The sequence below is a fragment of the Tamandua tetradactyla genome, chromosome 13 (genome assembly GCF_023851605.1).
Source record: "Tamandua tetradactyla isolate mTamTet1 chromosome 13, mTamTet1.pri, whole genome shotgun sequence".
Taxonomy (NCBI): domain Eukaryota; kingdom Metazoa; phylum Chordata; class Mammalia; order Pilosa; family Myrmecophagidae; genus Tamandua; species Tamandua tetradactyla.
Genome location: NC_135339.1, coordinates 81,588,775 through 81,611,617, shown reverse-complemented (window position 1 = coordinate 81,611,617; position 22,843 = coordinate 81,588,775). Strand labels below are relative to the sequence as shown.

The following is a 22,843-nucleotide window of genomic DNA, read 5'->3' as shown; positions in this document are numbered from 1 at the left end:
AAGTGACTGCTCCCGCTTTAAAATGGAGCATGATTTATAAAAATGAAACACTTCCTCCAGGAAGTGGATTGTACTAAATGGGCATTTAGGGGCATTGTCTTCTAAAAGATAAAATTTTACGATACTGAATTTACAGATTAATAACTTTTCAATATTTAGGATATTTTTATATACATTTGTTCAGTGAAGTATAATAAGATGGGTTTTAGAGTAGAAATCACCCTGTTGTTTAAGGCCGTAACCTGGTTTACTTATTCAAAGTCAAATCTTAAAATCCTTTGTTGTCACTATTCTATTTTGATGAAAGGGGTCAGGGCTTGGGGTAAGTAGGATTGAGGAAATTTCTGATTATCTTCTCTACCTGTCACCTGCTTGTAGTCACCTTCTGTTGTTCTTTCTCAATTGTCACCTTTGAGTTCCCTGATCAACTACAGTGATTACCTTTTTGAAACCATGAAAACTTTTTATTGCAAAAGTTTTTAGATATTATAATAGTTCATCTGGGGCCACAAATGCATTGGCAGCAAATATTAACATTAAGTATTATCCACAGGTGATTTCACAAGAATACTGGAAGTTCCAGACAAGAGTTAAAATAGCCCTCGGTAAAGGGTGGTACAATGGTGGCTCAGTGGCAGGGTTCTCGCCTGCCATGAAAGAGACCTAGGTTCAATTCCCGGAGCCTGCCTACATAAAAAAAGAAAAAATAGCCCTTGGTAAAGGTGAATTTAGTCATATATTGGGCCTGCTGCTGAAATTCACTGGGCATCCTTGAAGTCTTCATCCCAGACCCAAAAGGTATCATTTAGCAAGCCACTACAAGAGTCAACATAGCTTCCAAAAACGTAATTTAAACAGGGATTAGTTTGGGCACTGGAAGAATCAAGCTTTATGGTTTAGAAGCTGACAAGCAACAGCTCTGCTGCTGAAGGATCAGAGAGTCTTATGGGCATTTATCCGATGATTTTGAAAATAGGAAGCTAGATTAACAAAATCATCACTTGAAATCTGTCTTTAGGAAAGCAATCCCGTCTTGCTTCTGAAAACAGTGCTTTTGGTTTTCCTACTTCCAAGTTATCGGTACTGAAAAGGAAACTTACAAAAAAAAAAAAAAAAGGCAGTATCATTTAATGGCACCATATTTAATGGGAAAAGCTGCTTTGACATGCCCTGAGCTACCTCGGCCAGGAGACAAGCTGTTGCTGTATGTTCAGACTGAAGGAAGACGCTGCGGGGTGGAATAAGTGCGCCCTGCCATAACAGAAAGACGGCTGCTGAGCTGCAGAGACCTGCCCATATTCTAACAGCTACACACACCAACGCCTTGGTTTCATCTTTAAGAACTACGGGTGCAGAGAAAGAGGTAAAGGGGGGACACTGGCTTTCAGCTCTGCTGTGAAAGGCCCAGCCTGTTCTGGAAGAGGCAGCCCCCTCGCTGGGGTGGATATGGGTTCTCCCTCCTTCTGCCCACCCAGCCTCACCGTCCCCCGGGTGAGCAATCCTGACCATCAGGAAAACCCAGGCAGCTGGGTCAACAAGGCACAGAGGCCTCTGAGTCCTGGTATATTTTGGTTTTCAGCGATTGGGACAAATGATGCTTCTAACATCTCAGTTCCTGTAGTAGGTGGCTGCTGGGAGCATGTTCCAGCAAGTGTGATCAATTTTCTTCCCCTCATCTTTATCGATCAGATACAGCAATGGCTGATCCCGTGAAGAAAGGGAAAGGTGGACCCATGCACAATTTCTTCTAACAATTGTTCACTCATGAGTGAAGCAACAAATCTAGAATACAAGAAAACTACAAAAATCTTTACTTCAACAACAAAGCCAAAAAGAAATACACAAAAGGCACTCTGCAAACACTCCTTCTCACTACTATTATTTCAACACTAGCTCCCCTGCCAATTTCCTGAGACTCTTAAATGTAAATAGAGAGACAGATAGTTAGTCTGGGACTCTTTTTCATTAAATGCTTAATCACTTAGCTCATTTCCATAAATTGGCATGAATTCAGCCTTAACTTCTCTCTGTTTTTCCCTAACTGTGTTTTAGGAGAATAATCTAAAGCTCCTAGTGATAAAGTTGTCGTTTTTCTCATTAGACCAGAACAAATAAACAGCCCAGAGTACATTTTAGTGGTTTAAAATTTTGAACCAAGATCTGTATCTTTTCTTATTTCAAAATAACTGTCAGAAAGGTGCAACTTGCTCACTGTTTTCTGATTATGAATACCCACATGAATCATCGTTTGCCATGATCTGCTTAGAGTTTTTCTACTTTATTGCTATATTATTTTTCCCACTTAATGCATGTTTTATTAGGGTAAGGATTTGCATTTGCAATGAATTTCGAAGCCATCGGCCTTTAAGAATGCATAATAATAACAAAAGATAGGCCTGCCAACCTGAACTGCTACTATAAACCCCTTTACAGCATTTGCAAAGTGTGTCTGTCTTTCTTCAAGGTCTGTTTCCCTACTGTTTGGGACAAATGTGACTTGTACTTGAAAGCCACATTTTAAATTGTTTACAACGTATTTTGTTAAGTGAACTAAATCAAATTTCATATGTGCCGAATACATTTCTCATCTGTAACCATTCACAAGAATCTTTAAGAAGTACTTTTTAACATTTTCAACAATTCCAGTTTTTTAAAGAAACTATCATTTTTATATTAGAATGTCACTAAAATGACTGGAATTTCACTTCTGAATATGTGGGAAACATGATTATTTGGAGATTTACTTAAAAGAATAACTTCAAGTAAATTGCTTTTATTTCTGAAAACCTTCACATGAATTAACGTATATGTGCTCACATTTTGAATAAAGGCCCAGCCAAAAGAACGTGGAAGTGCTTTAAAAATCGTGGACTCTCTGTAGATGTAAGAGGAAAAGAGGGGAAAATACAAACTTAAAAACGAGGTCTCCAAACAAGTGATGAAGTTTTCTCTAAGCCTGTCTGGGTCTCACCCTTTTCCAGACGTGCAAGGCCCTCTCCATTTCAAAGGCATCCCTAAGGGCTTCCTCGCCAGGAGATGACTTCCAAACTCTCCAAGAGAAATCGAGAAGCCTTTAAAAGGAAAAGGAAGCGAAAGGCACATTCTTAAGTACTTTTAATCACTGTCCTTCTTCCCGGGTGGAAGTGGTCAGCCCATACCAGCCTCCAGCCAGCAGGCTCCTCGCTGGGGCTCTGAGGAAGCCGATCTGTTAACCCGACAAACAAAAATGCCAGGTGGTAAATCCATTTCGGTGAGGACATTTGGGAGACCATTTTTGGAAAGCGGTTAAAATTGATAGCGCTTTGCCCACTCTGAGCAACGCGTTTTAAAAGATGCAACTAAATGCTGTGTCGGGGTGAGGGGGCGGGGGAGGGGTGCCGGGGCGGGGGAGTGGCCCCCGGGCCAACGAGAGTCGTGGGGAACAGAAGTTTCTGGGCAACAGGAGGAACCAGTGCAACTCGAAAGGCCTCCAGCACCCTCATACCTAGAGATTTCCCAAGAAATTATTTCAGAATGGAGAGAGGGTGAAAACTTTCCCAACCCCGGAACCCTGACATGCACCACCACGTCCCACCGCTAGGTGGCCGGCTGCGAAGGTAGCAAGCAGGGGGCTGCCCTCTCCCCTTCACCCGCTCCAGTCCCCACGCAGCGCCCAGACTAAGGGAGAGCCCACCAGCCCCCGCCCTGATGCAGTCCTATTTAAAAAATGTCAGGTTAGGAAAAAGAATAAAAATTTCCTCCAGCCTTACTAAAGTCACCAAGTAACAGTCTATCCTAAAAACCTGTTCACACCAAAGCTGAACTACTGGGGTACCGGAACCTGCATGTTTTAAACTGTGCTCGGGGTTTTCAAAGCACTGCCTTCCACGGGAGTTTTCAAAGCAAACCTTCACGGCGACTGCTTTGGAGCGACAAGGGACGACGAAATTCACCGTGACCGCGCTTGAATTGCTGCATCCCAGCCCATAGTGGGTTGTGCATCACCTACCCACACAGCGCGACCGGAGCCACAAGGTGATGGAATGGGCTAAATAGGAATCACTTTATTCCTGGCCGTAAATTCTTCCTTCATTCATCAATGCGGGTGAGGGTGAATGAAAATATTAAGGAGTAGGTAAAGGCGGGCTGATGGGCTGCTGACTCAGGCACCTTCTACCTTGGGTGTCAGATAAAGCCTCCTTCCATGAAAGGGAAAAACCACTTCCCCTTTATCAAAGAGGCTGCACATCAGAGCCCAAATCTTGGCAAAAGATGTTACATATATTCCAGATGTTCCTAAATATGTATGTTTGCTCGCAAGGACATAATCATTTTAGGAAGCATCTAAGTTTCTGAACCACTTTTTTTCCTTCCATCTCAAGGAAGAGTCAAAATACGCGTTGACAGATTCGAGTAAGATCTTACCAACTCTATTTAGAAGGTACTTCCTGCCCTTGCAGGAAATCTAATGATATGCACCCAAAACGCATCTAAGCACACTTGCGGTGCTTTTCTTAACTGAGCCAGAAATCCGACAGGTCAGCTATCTCCCCCTCCCCACCCTCCGCCAAAAAAAAAAAAAAAAAATCCCTGAAATCCTAAATCATTTCCTAGGTGATCTGTACAGGCTTCCTTTCGTTATTCTATGTACGGGCTAATTCCTCAACATCTTACTTTGCCTTTAAAAGGCTTCCTTCCACACGACGGGATTTCCCTAAGAAACATTCCCAGCGAATGGTTTCCAGCAATAGCCTATATCAAGTCAGCCTGCGCAAGCAAAGACTTGGCTTCTGCTAATTACACACACACACACACACACACACACCAATTCACACTCACAGAAACATCCCGGGCGCCTCAAAAAGATATTTTATTCGCCTGTTTGCCCATCTTTCCTTGAATCAATGTCTTTCCAACTGACCTTTCAAGAGCTGCCTCGATGGCATGATCTGAGGGTTAGTGCTGGAAACGGGAATATTTTAGTATCCTAACCTCTGTAACCTCGACATTTCTTTCTCCTTCTCTCTGCCTAAGTCCAAATTCTCTGAAACCCTGAAGCATTCGCAGAGCAGATCTCCGAGGTGCCCTGCTCCGCAGCAACTCACTGCGAGCATCCTGCACACTCAAGCCCCAGCCCACACGCCACCCGCACCCTGGCCCGCGGCGAATGCGCCAGGCACGCACCGGCCCTGCCTCTTACCTTCCCTGGCTTTCAGCAAGACCGTGTTGGCCACGATGTTTTCCAGCTCCATTGACAGTCGGCAGTCAGCGAGGGAGCCGGCTGGCGGGGCTGTCAGCGCCTGGGGGTGCTGCCGCTGCTGCTGCCGCTGCTCGGGCTGCCGCCGCTGCTGCCGGAGCCGGGAGCGAGCAGCCCGCCGTGCCTACCGCATTATTTCTGCTTTTATCCCTCGGAGTTTTCCCCCTCTGCAAAGAGGAGCCGCCGCCGCCGCCGCTTCTTCCTCCCTCTGTGTCCCCCCTCCCCCCCTCCCTCAGAAGTCTCCCCCCCCACCCCCCACCCTCCGCGTTTCTCTGTCACTCCATTCTCCTCCCCTCCGGCTCCCTCGGATGCTTTAATGCCTCGGATGCTTCTGCCTCCCCTCTGTCCCTCCCGGGGGTGTGGTACTAGCAGACTCCGGCCGTTGCACTGCGCAGGCGCCAAGCCGGGCCCCGCCTCCTGACTCGGCGCTCGAGGCGCGAGGCCTGCTGGGACGTGTAGTCCTCCCAGCTGCGCCGCGCTGGGGCCGTGCACGCGCGTGAAGCGGGAGCTGGAGCCCAAGACCCGCCCCAGCACCCGCGTCCGTACCGGGAGGACTACGGAGACGAAGACCGGCACGGCCAAGGCCGACTAAGCACTCGGGGGTAAGAGGTTGGGGCTGGCGAATAAAAGGCGTTCCAGCCCCGTCCCGGGGTGGCACCCGCATGCCCACGCCCCAGACTCCGGTCGACCCCTTCCCGCCCCGCTTGTACCGGGGGAACTGACTGGACAGGCGACAGCAGTGGGCGGAGCGCCGCGACCCGCAGGAGCGGGTGCGAGTCCTGGGCCGTCCCCCGGAGCGTGGTCCTGGAAGAAGGCAGGCCCGGCGGGCTGCGTGGAGGCCGGGAGCCGGCGAGCACAGCTCCGCTCTCCCTCGGGACCACGCCGGGCCCGCGTGGGGCCCGCAGCCCACGGCGGCCAGCACTGTCCGGCGTTACACACGCGCCAGGGCGCCGACAAAGGTGCACTTTGTTCTCTTGGATAGCGCGAAGGGGTCCGCGGCTCGGCGGCGACCGGAGCCGGTGGCCGGCGCAGCCCGAGCGCCCCCCGGCGGCGTCTGGTCAGCGCGGACGGCGCCCCCAGCTCCGGGACGGGCTGCGGCTTCCCGCCTCCGCGGGCGGGTTCTCGGCCCATTATGCCTGGTCGGCGGGGATCGGAGCGGGGCAAGCCGCTCCTTCTGTTGGGACAGTGCGTTCCGGCACGCCGGACCCGCAGACCAACGACCTGCCTTCTGAGGGAATCGCCCGCGTCTGCTGCGGGGAGCTTTCAAGAGTAACAACAGCCAGGCCAGCTCCGAGCAGGCGTGGACAGGGGTTTTCAAACCCTGCGCTTATTTATCTTGGCACTTTTAGCGCCTTTTCACGGTTATGTTCAGAACATCAGACTCCAGATCTGAGCTCAGCCCCTCTTCCTTGCTTCCGCTAAAGTCCTGGTTCCTGGGAAATGGGCCCGCCCCGGTCTTCGGGCTGGGAGGGAGGCGGGCGACCCCCGGGAACAATGAGGCCTTTGCCTTCTCTGCCCCCTGCGGGCCGGATATCCGTCCAGAAGCCGGCTCTGGACCTTCTCTGGCCAAAGGAGGAAACCTTCTGTTCCCGGGGCTGCCAGGAAGTTGCAGGGAGGTGCGGAGACAAATGGGGAACAGTTATTATGCATTGAAGAATAGAAAGAAATTAATAGACTTAACAGGACTTGGAAATGGTTGCTGGATGTAATAGCGCAAGATTGTTTTGTTGCACTTTGGGGCCAGTTGAAGAAAGTCCTGTCAGCTGCAAACTGACAAACATCACATCCCTGGTGATCCTGCTTGTCACAGGTTTTCCAGGAATAACACACTGGAGTAAAGGAAGTAAATGACTAAAATGAGAGTCAACTTAAAAGTAGAAGTTTGTATACGGGGAAAAATGTACCTATTTGAAACTATGGACTATAGTTAACAATAATTTATATATTTATTTATTTTGGATGGGCAGGCATCAGGAATGGAACCTGGGTCTCCGGCATGGCAGGCAAGAACTCTGCCTGCTAAGTCACGGTGGCCCACCCAACAGTAACATTTTAATATTCTTTCATCAACAGTAACAAATGTACCACACCCGTACTATGGGTCAATAATGGGAGGGGGGGAGTAAGGGATGGGAGGAGACTTAGGTTTTCTTTTTAATTTTTATTTCTTTTCTGGAGTAATGAGAATGTCCTAAATTTGATCATGAGGAGGCACAACATGTGATATGGTGAGCCAGTGATTGTATACTGCGGATGAGCTGTACAGTGTGTGAATATATCTGAATAAAATTGCATTAAAAAAAAAAAAGGTTCAATTTCCCGCCACTGAGAAACAGCAGAGCTGGTAAGTAAACCCATACCACCACTTCCTAGTGTATGGATTTGGGTCAGTGGGTTTCCCTGGGCCTCACTTATCTTCTCTGCAAAGTGGGGATAGTAACAATTTACATGTCAGAAGGCAAGAAGCTGAGCATATTACTTCTTGAGGCACCATCTAGTCCAGAAATTATCGTTCTGTACAACCCAGGCTTACTCTTCACTATATGTCCGTAAACCCAGAGACCTTAACTTGGAATTAAAGGTCCTGTGTCAGAGAGAGAAAGGATCCTAGAGCTGGCAGCATCTTAGAGCTAACACACTACAGGGGCCTCTGGCTAAGGCCTGATGCAGCCCAACGAACTTTATTTTTTTTGTTTGGCTAACATTAAAAAAAAAACAAAACTAAAATTTGAATGCCTTCAGATGGACTGTGCTCCCTTGCAGCCTACTCAAGCTTTCATATACATTCAAATCACCTGGGATCTTGTTAAGAGGTACACTCTGTTTGAGTAGGTCTGGGATGTATCCTGAGATTCTAACTCCAAGGTTATACCAACCCTGCTGGTCAGTGGACCACCTTTTAAGGAGAGAGGCTCTACAATCCCCACCATCTTTATTGTCTTATACCGAGTCCAAGTCACCAGGCCACACTGTCTGGTCTCTCAGGACCTTTGAGTTTGTTTACAACTCTGGAAAATCCTTGCCTGTCCTCATGTCACAGACGTGAAACTGAGACCCAGAGAGAATAAGCAAGTACCACATGGTTCCTCAACAATTGACTGACAGCCTATCCAGTCTTCTCTCTACTACCCACTACAAGGTAATAAAGCCTGCCTACAAAAGTAACTATTGCACTTGAAGTATCTGCATCTCTGTAGGGAAATTAGGACATTCCATTGCAAAGAATGAAATAATAATGGCTAATATTTACTAAATACCAAAAGTGGGGCAGGCCCTGTACTAAGTGCTTTGCATGGATTGTTTCATTTAATTCAACATCCAGTTAAGGTAGGGAACAGCCCCATTAAATGGATGACGTCACCAGGTTAAGAGAGATTTTATATAACTTGCCTGAGGTCTCACAATCAGTAAGTAAAAGATCCAGGATTTAGGACAGGCAGTCTGACTCAAAGACTACACCCAATCTCCAGCTTGCTTAGGCTGACCTTCAGATCTTAATTGTTCTGGTTAATTGCCAGAGTGAATTTAAATTGCATTGTAAGAAAGCAAAGCAGGCAGTTGACTAAATGATTAAGACTTAAGGATGTTTTCCATTCCAATCCATAATTCTAACATTATAGCTTCATTCCTTTCAACTAACTGCATTAACAATTTGCAGTCCTCTTCTAAAATGGACTTAATTCAAGGAAGAATACCAAGTAGCCTATTAAATATCAATAGCTAAGTAAGGTACCATAGACAGCCAGCTGAGAGCAAGAATGGAAATCCAAATGGAGGAGTGGGTGAGGGTGAGAGGGATGGGACTATGTGGGAGGTAAGCATGGCTGACCTCCAGTTCCACCCAGGTCAGCTGAACCAAAGATACAAAAGCAACAGACCACACCTGTACTGCCCTGGATAAAACTGCTGGGTCAGAGTTCTTGTAAATAGAGGAGTACTCTTCTTGTAAGCTATAAACCTATCTTCGTCTGAAAATATGGATTCCTTTTGCCTGAATAATCAAACTCATTTTCCGAACAATGCCAAAGCTGGGATTTTCATTCCTTTCCTTGTCCCCCAGCTTCCTAATCATCAAGAAGCAGCTAGAGATAGTGCTTCATTCTCTGTTTATCTCCTTCAGCATTGACCATTATGTGCCAAACACTGCAGGGAGAATGAAGATGATTTCCCGGAGAAAGTTCATGGACCAATAAGCAAAGCAGACTGGAGGCAAATGCCCTCAAGGCAATGTAATGGGGGGCACTGAAGACATATACGAAGGGTTTTGGGAAGACAGAGGGAGAACTCATTTCAGCACCAAGGAAGATTTCAAAAGAGGAGACATGAGCTGAAGTGGGGATGGTGGGAGATAGAGGGTTGGAGGCATGAAAAATCCCTTCATCAATGGACTATGGTGGTTATCAAATTTGCTGTTAAAATTTTTTTGCCATATTATAGACCACCTATCATTCTTCTATTTTTTTTAAGTCAACTTGCCTTAAAAATTATGTACTCATCCTGGCCAATAATACTAGTGAATTGTGAGAAATCTACCCATAGAAGTACCACACAATCTGAATAAAACGGACCTGTAAGGATCACGTAGTGCATTTGCAGCCTTTGGTTTCAAGATTATCTACTCTTAATCTGTTGGAAAGGTCCCCCCTGTTGCTGCCAGATAATGATTAGTTGTAAACATCTAACCCCCAGCTTGGCAACAAGATTTCGTGGGGTTATCTGTTGTATCTTTAACTGCAAGTTCAGAAAAGCAATTCCTGCTGATATGCAAATGTCTGCTGAAGGTGTCCAGCCATACATGGCCTGTATCCTCCTGACACTACCACCACTTAACTTGATCTTCAGTGTGAAGAAAAGTTCTTTTCTCCTGGGTGCTAAATTCAGTTTGGAGGGTTCCCATTGTAGAGTTGTTTGGGCCCTGAATGGTAAAAAGAGTTTAGTGAAAGGGCTTTTTTTAGTCCACAGACAACCCCTTTCTCCAGTGCCAGTCCCATTACCAAACCCAGAACCCTTACTTCTCACCTAATCCTATAAGGCAGTTACTGTTTAGCTATTGTTACCTTTACTGTATAGAGAGGAAACTGGGCCTCGGAGATTTAGTTCCATTGCCCAAGGTCAACTGGTAAGGGGATGGCAAGACTAGTTATTTGCCTAAAGGTCTACCTTCCTTACTTGAATGCTGAAGTGTGGCTTGTATCCTTTCTCTGGAACCTAGAGAGGTGCCTTACACTTAGTGAGCATTTAGCAGTATTTACTGGCTCAGACAAAGTATGGCTTGACTCAGCCCCTCCTAGGAAACTGGGGTGCTGGTTAGACCATGCTACTTAATTATCTATGTACCCACATCACTGCCAGATCAGAGACTAAAAGGGAAAAGTAAGGCAGATTGGCTTGCTGGGGGCAGGGATCAATATCTTACAGAAAGCCATGGACAGTCTCCCACTCCCGGGAATTTCCACCTCTCTGATTGTACCTCCATCCTCATACTCATCTAGCTCCTACATTCAACCCAGAACTTAAAATGATCACACAGTTTGAAAGGAAACTAATCAGACCAATTTCTACTCAATGTTCAAACTGAATGAAACACAAGATATTTACCCCCCCAAATGGCACATGGACAGCTGGGCATTTTTGTTTTGTTTCTAAGCATTAAAAAATGCTAGATGGAGGAATAATGTTCAAATAGGCAAAGATATTGCACATTAAGAGTTTTAAAATTCTGCATTTTTAGAGCGGGGGAGTGGAGAACAGCCATCACTTGATGGTCTTTTAATGACCAGCATCAGACCATCAGATGACCAAAGCAGGTTCCATTCATTTGAGCATGTTAGCTTATGACTGAAATGTGGGTGCCATCTTAATAACAAAGGTAGAACTGCTTCATAATAAAAGAAGGAGGAGGCAGTTGGACTAAATGCAACCTCAAGAACCCCTGTAACCAGATGACTCATGCATGAGTGAGGTGGGCTTGCAGGGTCTTAGCCTCATTGCTGCAATAACATAACACACTTTCTCTTACTCTAGAGACTCTGCGCCTAATTGTCTTTGAAACTTCAGAATGAAGCATTTACTGTCCTAGGGTCATTGTAGGGATGTGAATATTTAATATTTAATGGTCCCAACAAAAGGAGAACAGAGGCCCTGGCTGAATTCTCAGCTAGCCGGTTATAAGCTAAATGAAATCTAATGAATATTTGAAGTTTCAAAATGTAATGCTTTGCACAGACTACTTTTTCCACAATTACATAAAATAGGATTGGGAGCAGCTTAACCCCATCCTGGAGTAGTTTCCAGGAGCAAAGGTACAGGTGAATCTGCCATAGAAATGAGCTGGTGCACAAACAGGCCGGTGCCACTGGAGCAGGAGGTCCATGAGGCTGTCATAGCCCCCTCAGGAGAGAGACGATGCCATCTGGCCCAAACTCCAGAGAGCTGTATCCAGCCCCCAAGTGGCAAAAGTTAGTCTCAGGCTCCACATTTTGCTGTCTAAAATGGGCCCATGAGTGGGCAAGGCCCCTTCGTAAACAGTTCCCACTTGCAACAAAGGGAATCTGCTCATGCAGTGGTTACTCACCTCATGGAACTTGTCCATTCCTTACATCTCAAGCTGCGTGAGGTTTGTGAGCAGCAGGATCTGTCCGGGATCCCAATGAGTTCCCGTCTCTCCAGGTTTAGTCTGGCCTCTTTGTGTTTTGGGGAGGGTTAGTCTAGAGAGACCCTGGTTTTTGTTGAATGAGTAATAAAAGCACTTGATGCAAATTTCAGGAGGCATAAAAGGGTGCTTGGTGAAAGATACATCTCCTCCAAACCCTTCTTCTTCAGTGGCCCAGTTTGCTGGCCTGAGGCAGCCATCTCACTTTCTTGTGCATTGTCCCAGAGATTTTTCTAAGCATATATAAACATATCTTCTTTCTCTATACAAATGACAGCACTGTTCTTGCTCTTTTCTTTTCACACTATATCTTGGAGATTGTTCCAAACTGGAACACATGGCACTGCCTCGTTCTTTCTAAGAGTGGTGGGCATACATTCCATGGGGTGGCTGGACCCATAAATTCTAAATCATTTAACTTATCACCTCCCGGTGAAGACTTTGTTATTTCCAATCTTTTGCCATAACAATAAGAAAATCATTTTTTTAAACTCAATGGGCATTTAAAAAATATTTTTTATTTAATTTTAAATTTACAATTGGTAAAATTCATCTTTTTTGGTGCTTCATTCTGCAAGTTTAGACAAATATACTTGTGTAAGCAAGCACCAATAAAGATATTGAATAGTTCCATCTTCCTGATTTTTTAACATTCTTTTTTCTTTAATAATAAAAAAAAATTCAAGAACTAATTGAGGAACACTGGGATTAGACTAAGTGATGGATAACACCAATGTCATGAACAATCAATTACAGTTTGCAAAGTGTTTTAGTCCTCCTATGAGTAGGTAGGTATTATTATTCCAGTTTAAGAGATAAAGAAATTAACCAAGGGAAAAAAGATCCATGGCCAGAAAACGGCAGAGCTGGGATCCAAGACCAGTTTCCTGACTCCAAATGCAACGTCATTCCCACTTCTCCCATCGAGTGATGGGAAAGTTGAAGCATTTTTATTAAGTGGTACCAATCTTGCAGGAAAGAGAAAATGGCGGGATGCCTAGCATCCTGGCTAACAGACATATGGGTAGAGGGAGCAGCAGAAAAGAATAAATAATCAGCAAACTGAGGTGCCAAGCCTTAGCATACAGAGCTGAAAGATCAACCACAGTGGGGAGACAAGAGGTGAACAGAATATCTTGTAGTCAGGGTTTTTTCAGAGAAATAGAACCAACAGGACATATCTATGTGTGTATGTTCTAGTTTGCTAGCTGCTGGAATGCAATATACCAGAAACGGAATGGCTTTTAAAAGGGGGAATTTAATGAGTTGCTTGTTTATAGTTCTAAGGCCGAGAAAATGTCCCAATTAAAACAAGTCTATAGAAATGTCCAATTGAAGGCATCCATCCAAGGAAAGACACCTTGGTTCAAGAAAGCCGATGAAGTTCAGGGTTTCTCTCTCAACTGAGAAGGCACATGGCAAACACAGTCAGGGCTTGTCTCTCAGCTGGAAGGGCACATGGCAAACACGGCATCATCTGCTAGCTTTCTCTCCTGGCTTCTGGTTTCATGAAGCTCCCCGGGAGGCATTTTCCTGCTTCATCTCCAAAGGTCACTGGCTCATGGACTGTCTGCTTCCTGGTGCTGCAGCATTCTTTGCTCTCTCTGAATCTCTTTCTCCAAAATGTTTCCTCCTTTATAGGACTCCAGAAACTCATCAAGACCCACCCAAATGGGTGGAGACATGTTGTCACCCAATCCAGCTTAACAGCCACTCTCGATTAAATCCCATCTCCAGGGAGACGATCTGATCACAGTTTCAAACATACAGTATTGAATAGGGATAATTCTGCCTTTATGAAATGGGATTTAGATTTAAAAATGGCTTTTCTAGGGGACACACATCCCTCCAAACCATCACAGTGTATACATCAAGAGATTTATTACAAGGAATTGACTCGTGCAGTTCTGGGGGCTAGCAGGTCTGAATTTCCTAGGGCAGACAGGAGGCTATGAATTCCAGTAAGAGTGAATTTGAAGTCTTGAATCTGAATTCCTTAGGTGGAAATTCAAGGAAGCCATGAAGGGTCTAGTCTTGAGGTTGAATTTCTTCAGGGAAGCCTCTGTTCCTTGGATGTAAGATTTCCAACTGATTGGATAAGGTCCACCCACATTATCTAGGGTAATCTCCTGGAGGTACTATTGTAGGTGCTAATCTCATCTACAAAATATCCCCACAGCGATAAGCTAGTGTTTAACCAAATAACTGACCACCGTGTGGGGATCCAGGGACTAGGATTCCCCACCACACTGAGAGCAGGTCACTGCACGTAGCCACCTACATGACAAGGACAGACATGGACGGTCATCAGACCTCAAGGGGGAAAGAATGTACAGATGGTATTGTAAACAAGGCATTGAAATTCCCCTCCCTTGGTCACTGTTGATAAAACTCCAAACCCCTGTGTCAGGAGACCCTGCTGAAACTCTCTTCTTGTCCTAAACCCTTATCACACACTATGAAATGTCCTTGTCCGAAACCCTTATAAGCCCTTGCACTTCCCTCGCGCCCTTTGTAGAATGCTACCTTCTGTTTCCTGCCCTCCCATTGGGAGGAATCCTCTCCTGTTCCTAAGTCCCAATAAAATTCATGTCTAACTCTGTTCCTGGCATGTCCTTTGGTCTTCAGGCTGCCCCAACCCAAGCCCTCCAAGAGTTGGGTTGGAACACACCATAACATAGCCAAGGTAACGTGTAAAATTAGTCATCACAATTGGGGTGGCTTCTCAGAAAGGGAAGAGGCTTTGAGCTGCAGGTGAGTGCTCTCCATCAGAGCGTTCCAAAGCAAGAGGTCTGCTACCCACCCTCACACTGACCTAGGGGCACTGCTCCATGCCCTCCCCTCCAGCACCCCTCCTGGCCTCCTTCCTTTCTCAGTATACCATTTTTCCCATTTGGGAGGCACCAACTACAAGGCAAAAATTGAGCAGGGTCTTTATCTTCTGCACAATCTTCTGCCCCACCTCGCTCAATCCCTAATCCTCTGTCCCCCACCCACACTCCAGCTCTCAAACCCCTGGGGAAATGAAAAGCAGCTTCTCATACAAAATTTAGGGCCCCTAATCCAGGTAGTCTTTACAGAGCAGGGAGATGAGGTCCAAAACATGCTTTGAAAACTTTAAGTTTTAGTGTGTATGGTATGGGATTTGTGACTTTCTGAAATATTGGTGACTAAGAGAAGGCACAAACTATTTAAGCAGATGTTTTGTTTTGTTTTTTCTGTTGCTGTAGGGGTGGAGGAAAAAGTCATCTGAGTGAGAAGAAGTCTCTTTAGTTTGGGGAAACACTTTGAAGGGATTTTTGTTATTTAAAAAATCAAACCACCTTCCTACTCTGGAATGGAGAAGTTGGGAATGGTGAGAGGTTAAACTCTGCTGCATAATACTGCCATCATCAGGAGACAGCGGGTCTCTGGAGACAATTCTCTTTTTGATAGACGCAGGGAAGAGGAGGCTGGGATGGGGAAAAAGAAACCAGATCAAGGGCACTCCAACCCAAACCCATAGACATAAAATATAGAATATAGGTTAGCAGGATATAGAAAGAGGCTAAAGAATGGGGAGTGGTTGCTTAATATGTGCAGAATGTTTAAACGGGTTGAGCTTAAAAGTTTGGAAATGGACAGAGGTAGTGGTAGCACATTACTGTAACTATAATTAACAGTGCTGAGTGGTGTGTGAGTGTGTTGGAAAGTGGAAGTTTAGGGTCTTGTATATTACCAGAAGGAAAGTTGGAGGTTTAAACATGGGAATGAATAACATAGTAAATCTTGTGGTGGAGAATGTCCATGATTAATTGTATAAACATTTCAAAGTTCTTTTATGAACTACAACAAAGGAATGACATTATTACAAGGAGTTAGTAATAGAGGAGTATATGGGGGAAAATGTACCTAATTGCAAATTATGGACTATAATACCAGTAATATTTTAATATTCTTTCATCAATAGTAACAAATAGACTACACCAATACTATGGGTCAATAATAGAGGGGGGATAAAAAGCATGGGAGGATTTGGATTTCCTTTTTTGTTTTTATTTGTTTTCTTTAGTAAGGAAAATGTTCTAAAATTGAACATGGGTTTGTAGGCACAACTGTGTGATGACACTGTGAGCCAGTGATTGTACACTTTGGATCATTTGAATGGTGTGTGAAGATACCTCATTAAAACTGCATTAAAAAATCAACACATTTAACCTTTAGTGAAAGCAATTCCGCCTCTAGAAATATACTCTAAAGAACAGATTAAGAATGCATGCAAAGATTGCATCACTGGTAATAATGTGAAGAAAACATTGAAACAACATAAATGTCCCTGTTAGTCAGGGTTCTCTAGAGAAACAGAACCAACCGGAGAGATCTGTAAATATGAGATTTAGAAAGATGTCTCACGCAACATAGGAATGGAAGAGTCCAAATCCATAGGGCAGGCTGCAAGCTGGCAGCTCCGATGAAGGGTCTGGACAAATTCAACAGGAGAGGCTCTCTGGCCAAAGAAGCAGTGAAAGAGTCTCTCTTTTTAAAAAGCCCTCAACTGATTGGATTATCACCTAGTGGGAGAACCGCCTTAGTTGAGCACAGATGTAATCAGCCACAGCTGCAATCAACTGACTGATGATTTAATACACCTGACTTCCGGTTTCTCCACCAGCCAAAAAATATCTTTGCAGCCACTGTCAGGCTAGTGCTTGTCTGACCAGACAACTGGGCATCATCACTTGGCCAAGTTGACACTAAAACCAAACCATCACAATCCCCAGTGGCGGATTAAGTAAATTATGAATTATCTATTTGATAGAATTCTATTCAGCTGGATATATAAGATATGAGATTGGTTTTTTGTTGTTGTTGTTACTATTCTCTTTTCAGCCTGCTCTTTAAAAAAAAAAAAAGTGAATTAGATAGTTCTTCAATCTGCAAACTAGGATAGGCATCAGAAATGATTAAGAAATGAAACATGATCTTAATAATAGTTTAAGGCCACAGTAGAAGGGTTGGCGTTCAAACTCACAGGATTCCTCGCGTGGAATGATTCGTGTTGATGATAACTGCCATATTTAGGGAAGGGAGAGGTCGTTTTCAGCTGGAAGGTCAGAATAGGCCTCCATGGGGTTTGAGGTTCTAGCTGGGTCTTCAACCACATTCATCCACGTTTGCTCAATGCCCACCACCTGCAGATACTGTGCTCGGGGCTGGCAAATTCCCAGCGGAGCAAGACCACAAGGGCCTTGCCCAGTTAGGGCTTTTATTTTAGGGCAGAGGCCAACAAATACTCAGTCACCAGGCAAACTAATTGTACTTGTACTTCTAAGTTTCCTGTCAAAGGAAACAAAACAAGGACCAAGACAGAATAACAGCCCCAGTGATTAGGGAATTCTTTTCTGTGGACTGACGAAGGAGGAGCAGTTAGTTAGCCAGTACTGAGTGAGGTCCGGAGCATTCCAGTTAAAGCACATGACGTGCCAAGCTGAGGGCTGGGCATTGAAGTAGTGAAAATAGACCATTATGGCTGGGGCTGGGAATTGGGGATGGGGGAGCACCCCAAAACATTAACTTGAGAATAGGCAGGGGTGCAGAGTTGCCGGGTACAGGTTATACGGGGCCTTGTAGGGATTTGGGTTTTACTCTAATGAACTGGGAAGCCATTGAAGAGTTTTAACTAGAAGGTGAAATGGTCTGGTTGGTGTTTTAAGAATCACTGCTGCCGCTGAGTGGAGAATCAATTGAGAAGGAGGCAAGAGAGGAAGCACGGAGACCAGGTAGGAAGCTGCAGGGCCCAGCAAAGGAAGGGGAGAAGAGGAAGCAAAGGGAGGGCCTCCCTCTTGGACCACTGCAATGTCTCCAAATAGTTATATTTATAGTTACAGAGAGAGCCTGCAAGAAGATGGCATTGGTCCTACAGCTTTGAGCCTGACCCCCATGGCCAGATTCCCCTGGCTGGAGTGTGTTCAGAGTAATTATTTCTATCAAAATCCTACAATTAGTCTGGGGATAGCATTTTACATGGCAGCTTTGGCAGTGCTTTGTTCCAGAAATAGACCTTGAGACTAGTTCCAGTGCAAGTTGTTTGGCAGATCCAGGTAAGGGAGGGGCAATTAATACAGGGAAGGCAGTTAGTAGAAGGTGTGTTATTAAATTACTTTCTTGGGTGACTGGAGCTTAATCTCTGGGGTTAACTCTGGGGAAATACTGAACTCAAGATGTCCATCCTCTAGTCCCTCCCCACCCCCTACCCCCCACCCCCACAGAGGAACTGGGCTATTTCCAACTCCCTCCCCTCAACCATTGCCAAGGAGAGGGTGTAAATTCTCTGGCCCTCTGACCTGCCTGGGCAGGGGTAGAGAAGCTTTCCAGGATTCTGTAGAAAGGTCTCAGCATGGAGATGCAGACACTGGCAGTTGGAAGACTCTGGAGCCTAAAGAGGCATCTGAGGGATTACCTAGAGACACAGAATGTGCCCTACTCTTTGTTTCCATTTTTAAACATGCCTCACATGGCAGAAGTGACCTAAGATTTCCCCACCCCCAAGAACCCCTGAGAAGCTGTGAAAGAACTCCAGCGGAGCCAAGAGCTGGGTGGCGGCCACTGAGGTGGAGCAGGGGCCCTATTCCGGAGAGAAGTGCTGGTTGGCAAGCTGGGGAGAGGGAAGGGGAGGCAACAAAGAAGACTCCAAGTCTCTTGTTTGAAACATTGAGTAACCCCTGAGGCCATTTACCAACATGGGGAAGGTAGGGATGTGGGGGTAGCAAAGAACAGAGCAAGAATTGGATTTTGTGCTTAAGTTTGAGATATTTAAGACACAGCAAGTGGAGATTTGCAGGGAGATGCTCAGAGGATGGGCGTGGGCTGGACCACAGGGCTGGACCACAGACCCCAGGGTCTGGCAAAAAGAGGAGGGAAGAGGCTCAGGAGTAAGAAAGCCAAGCAAATAAGGGAGCTGAACTATATAAAAGTAAATTTAATTGGGAGTCTACGTGTGGCCGGTGCTCTCTCTCACTGGGCTTCTCAATACGTCCATGAGGGGAGTGCTCTCACAGGGAGATGTTTAGATTCTGAAAGTTGAGATAATCCATAGGTGTGTGAACTCACTGGTTAAATCACTCATAGGGGTTGGCGTTGAGGACCCTTCTCTGCCTGCCTTTAAAGAGATGAACTTGGATGAGGATAAATGCATGCATAGGGCCGCTGGGGGAAAGATTAGAAAGAGAGGCCTCTGCTAGGAGACTTGGCTCAGCACTGAGGCTTCTTCCCTGAAGCCAGGAGAGAGCTGAATCCGGGATTCCTCTTCAATGGGAAAAGAAAAAAAAAAAAAGAATGTTTTTGCCATAGAAGAGGAACTCAGCAAAAGCCAGAGTAATATCTGCCATCTCTAATTGCAGCCTCAGCTACCAGAATGTTCACTTGTGGTTCCAGGGCAGTATTTTCCTAATCATCATAAAAAGCAGCATATATCTTTTCATTTGCCTTTCCCACAATGAGGTCCACATTTTCTTCTCCCAAACTCAAAAGGAAGCTTTTCAGTTATTTTCTACAATTTTGGTAATGAGAACAAGGTCAATTCAGCTTTTTTTTTTCCTTTAGGGGAACAATTTTTGTCCTTGTTGTGACAGCTTGAGAAAGCTGAATAAAAAGATGTTTTTGTCCAGAATGAGTGTGGAAAGAATGTTTTGGCCACCATGTCAGACGTAGCTTATTCATTCATTTGACAAACTTTTTCTGAGCAGTTGCCATAAGCCAGGCACTAGTCTAGTCACTGGGACCACAGAGATGAGCAAGACAGGAGTGCTATTCTCAAGAAGTTCACAGTATGGTTAAGACTCAGATGAAGGAATAGAAAATTTCAACACAATATGGCAAATGTGATGAGAATGAGAAAAGCATATACATGATACTTTGGGGGCTCTCGGGAGGGTCTCCCAACCCAGATGAATTGAGGTGAGGAGTAGTTGAAGGAGTCTCCTAGGTGAGATGCTCATTTCTACTAAGACCAACGCTGATTTGGGTGACATCAAATACCAGTTGTGGTTATTATGTGCACTAGTTTCCTGGGGCTGCCATAACAAATGACCACACACTGTTTTAGAGTGGCCCAAAACACAGAAATGTATTCCCTTCTGGTTCTGGAGGCCAGAAATCAGAAATCGAGGTGTTGGTAGGGTTCTAGGAGAGAATTCTTCCTTGCCTCTTCCAGCTTCTGGGGTGGTAGCAATTCTTGGCATTCCTTGGCTTATAGACACATCATACCAATCTGTCTTGTCTCACATGGTGTTTCTCTTGTCTGTGTCTCTTCTCCTCTTCTCATAAGGGTACCAGATACGTTGGAATAGGGCTCGCCCTAATTGAGTATGACCTCATCTTAACTTGATTACATCTGCAAAGACCCTATTTCCAAGTAAAATCACATTCACAGGTGCGACAGGGGTTAGGGTTAGAACATATCTTCTTGGGGGACCCAATTCAACCCAACACATTTAATTGTCTTTGAATGAGCTGACTGAGGACTCCACTTGTTCTTGAGTATAATTGACTGCAATCAGGGAATAGCTGGATACCACCTGCTTTGGAACTCTAAGGCCATTGGAAGGTGCGCTTAGGAAATTCCCTCTGGACTTTGGCCTGAGCTTCTAGGATACCTCATTCCCTTTCAGGTAAGTGGAAGAGATAACTGACAAGGAGAACCCCAGGAACGTGGAAAGTTGTCAGTTCTAATGGTGCCTGAGCCAGTGAAACCCTGTGCCTAGAGGTAGAGTGTTGAACCACAGACCAAACAGTTCCTGTCTGGTCAAGAAGAGATAAGCAGTAAGACTTCATCTCCAATGGCCAGAAGATCTAGTACTTGGGATGCTGTGTTGGGTCTCTCTGCTCAGTGGGATGCAAACAGCTATGCTTTTATTTTTGGAGATTTTAACTCTCATCTTTCAGTACAATAAAACAAAAAGATGAAAAATCATTAAGATAGGGAAGATTTAAAAAAAACAATCAACATACCTGATCTGATTGGCATTCTAGCTATGCTTTTTGAACATGCTTATGTGAAGGATGACTGTTGAATGATTGAGATTTATAGAGACAAACGTTATGAAGCATCTTAGCTTGATCTACACTGAGGGAAAAAGCAAGAAGATACATCTAAGGTTGTACAATTTTAAGATGAAAATTAAACCATATATTGAAAAGAAAACATTAAAACATGGCTTTGGAAAGAGAAAGCTCGCCCTTAGCTTTTTTCCCTCAGTGTAGATGTTTTCCTGACTTGAGCTATGGTACTAAGTATTTAAAAACTACAGCATGAGGGGAAATGATGAGAAGGTAAGAGTGCAGATACCGTCATCTCACAAAATGGTGAAACGGCACTAGAGCTGAAATCCAGATCAGCCACAAACGTTGGCTGCTCAGGTGCAAGGAAGTTCTGGCCTCTAGTCCTGCTTCCAACCAGCTGGGTGACCTTGGAAAGGTCGCTCCATCTCCAAACGTGCCAGGTTTATTGTGTATAAAATCAGTGGGCTAGGGTAGTGTGATGGTGGCTTAGTGGCAGAATTCTTACCTGCCATGCCAGAGATCTGGTTCAATTCCCAGTGCCTGCCCATGCAAAGAAAAATCAGTGGGCTAGACAATAGTGTGCTGGTTTGCAAATATTATGTACCCCAGAAAAGCCATGTTTTAATCCTGATTCAATCTTGTGGAGGCAGCCATTTCTTTTAATCCTAATTGAAAATTGCAGCATGGAAGCTTTTGATTAGATTATCTCCACAGCCTGATTATGGGGCTGACCTTTTGATTAATGGAGATGTGACTCTGCCCATTCAAGTTGGGTCTTGATTAGTTTACTGGAATCCTTTAAAAGAGGATAAATTTTGGAGAGAAACTTAAGGGCTGACAGAAGCAATAAAGCCCATAGAAACTTGAGAGCAGAACAGACGCAGATGCCAGTATTTGGAGAAACAAGACACAGATGTTTGGAGATGCTTGGAGCCCAGCAGACCTTGCTATGAGATGTTAAGCAAGCTAGAAACTGGAGAGAGCCAAGGGAAGCCAAGAGATGAAAGCCAGCCCCAGAGAAGTGAGGAGCCCCCACAGACACAGAGGCTGAAAGCAATGGAGCCCAGGAGTAAGGGACCAGCAGATGCCAGTCACATGATTTCCCAGCTGACAGTGGTATTCCTGACCCACTGGCCTTTCTTGAATTAAGGTACTTTCCTTGGATGCCTTAGTTTGGACATTTTCATGGCCTTAGAACTGTAAACTTGTAACTTCTTAAATTCCCCTTTTTAAAAGCCATTCCAGTTCTAGTATATCGCATTCTGGCAGCTAGCAAACTAACACATACAGTATAAGTTTTTTGTTTTTTTTTTCTTTTGGCAGGGGATGTAGGAGAATTCTTATTTCTCTCTTTTGAGGTGTAGTTCACATAACATAAAAATTACCATTGTAAAGTGTATAACTCAGGGGTATTTAGTACATTCACGATGTTGTGCAATCGCCACTTTTATGTAGTTCCAAAACATTTTCATCACCTCAAAAGAAAATCCTGAACCATCAGAAAATAAGTCCCCATTCCCCCCAGCATTTAGCAACCAACAATTTGCTTTCTATCTTTATGGATTTATCTTTATGGATTCACCTTTCCTAGATAATTCATGCAAATGGAATCATGTACACTATGCAGCCTTTTGGATCTGGCTTCTTTCACTTAGCATAATGTGTTTGAGGTTTATCTAGGTTATAGCACAAATCAGTACTCATCTCTTTTTATGGCTAATATTCCATTGTTGCTATAGTATGCTTTTTAGGCTCCAACCTTATTATGATCTCTTTTCCTTTTGACACAAAATGAACACCAAATAAATACAAGGCAGGTGCTGATGGGAAATATTTGCAAAACATGTGGCTGTTCAGTTCTAAGACAATCCTTTCCAAAGCAGAGTCCTGGGATCCAGGGCGGTGCCTAGTGGTAT

The 22,843-nt window shown here is 44.8% G+C and overlaps 1 protein-coding gene across 1 annotated transcript in view; it reads right to left on the bottom strand.

Annotated features, from left to right (window-relative positions):
* GRK5 (G protein-coupled receptor kinase 5) overlaps positions 1 to 5,458 on the bottom strand; it is a 250,757-nt gene extending 245,299 nt beyond the window's left edge. Inside the window, exon 1 of the mRNA XM_077126187.1 lies at positions 5,180 to 5,458. Within this exon, the coding sequence (XP_076982302.1) occupies positions 5,180 to 5,231 (52 nt within the window). The 5' untranslated portion in view covers positions 5,232 to 5,458. The remainder of the gene's footprint in view (positions 1 to 5,179) is intronic.
* Between the last annotated feature and the right edge of the window lie 17,385 nt (positions 5,459 to 22,843).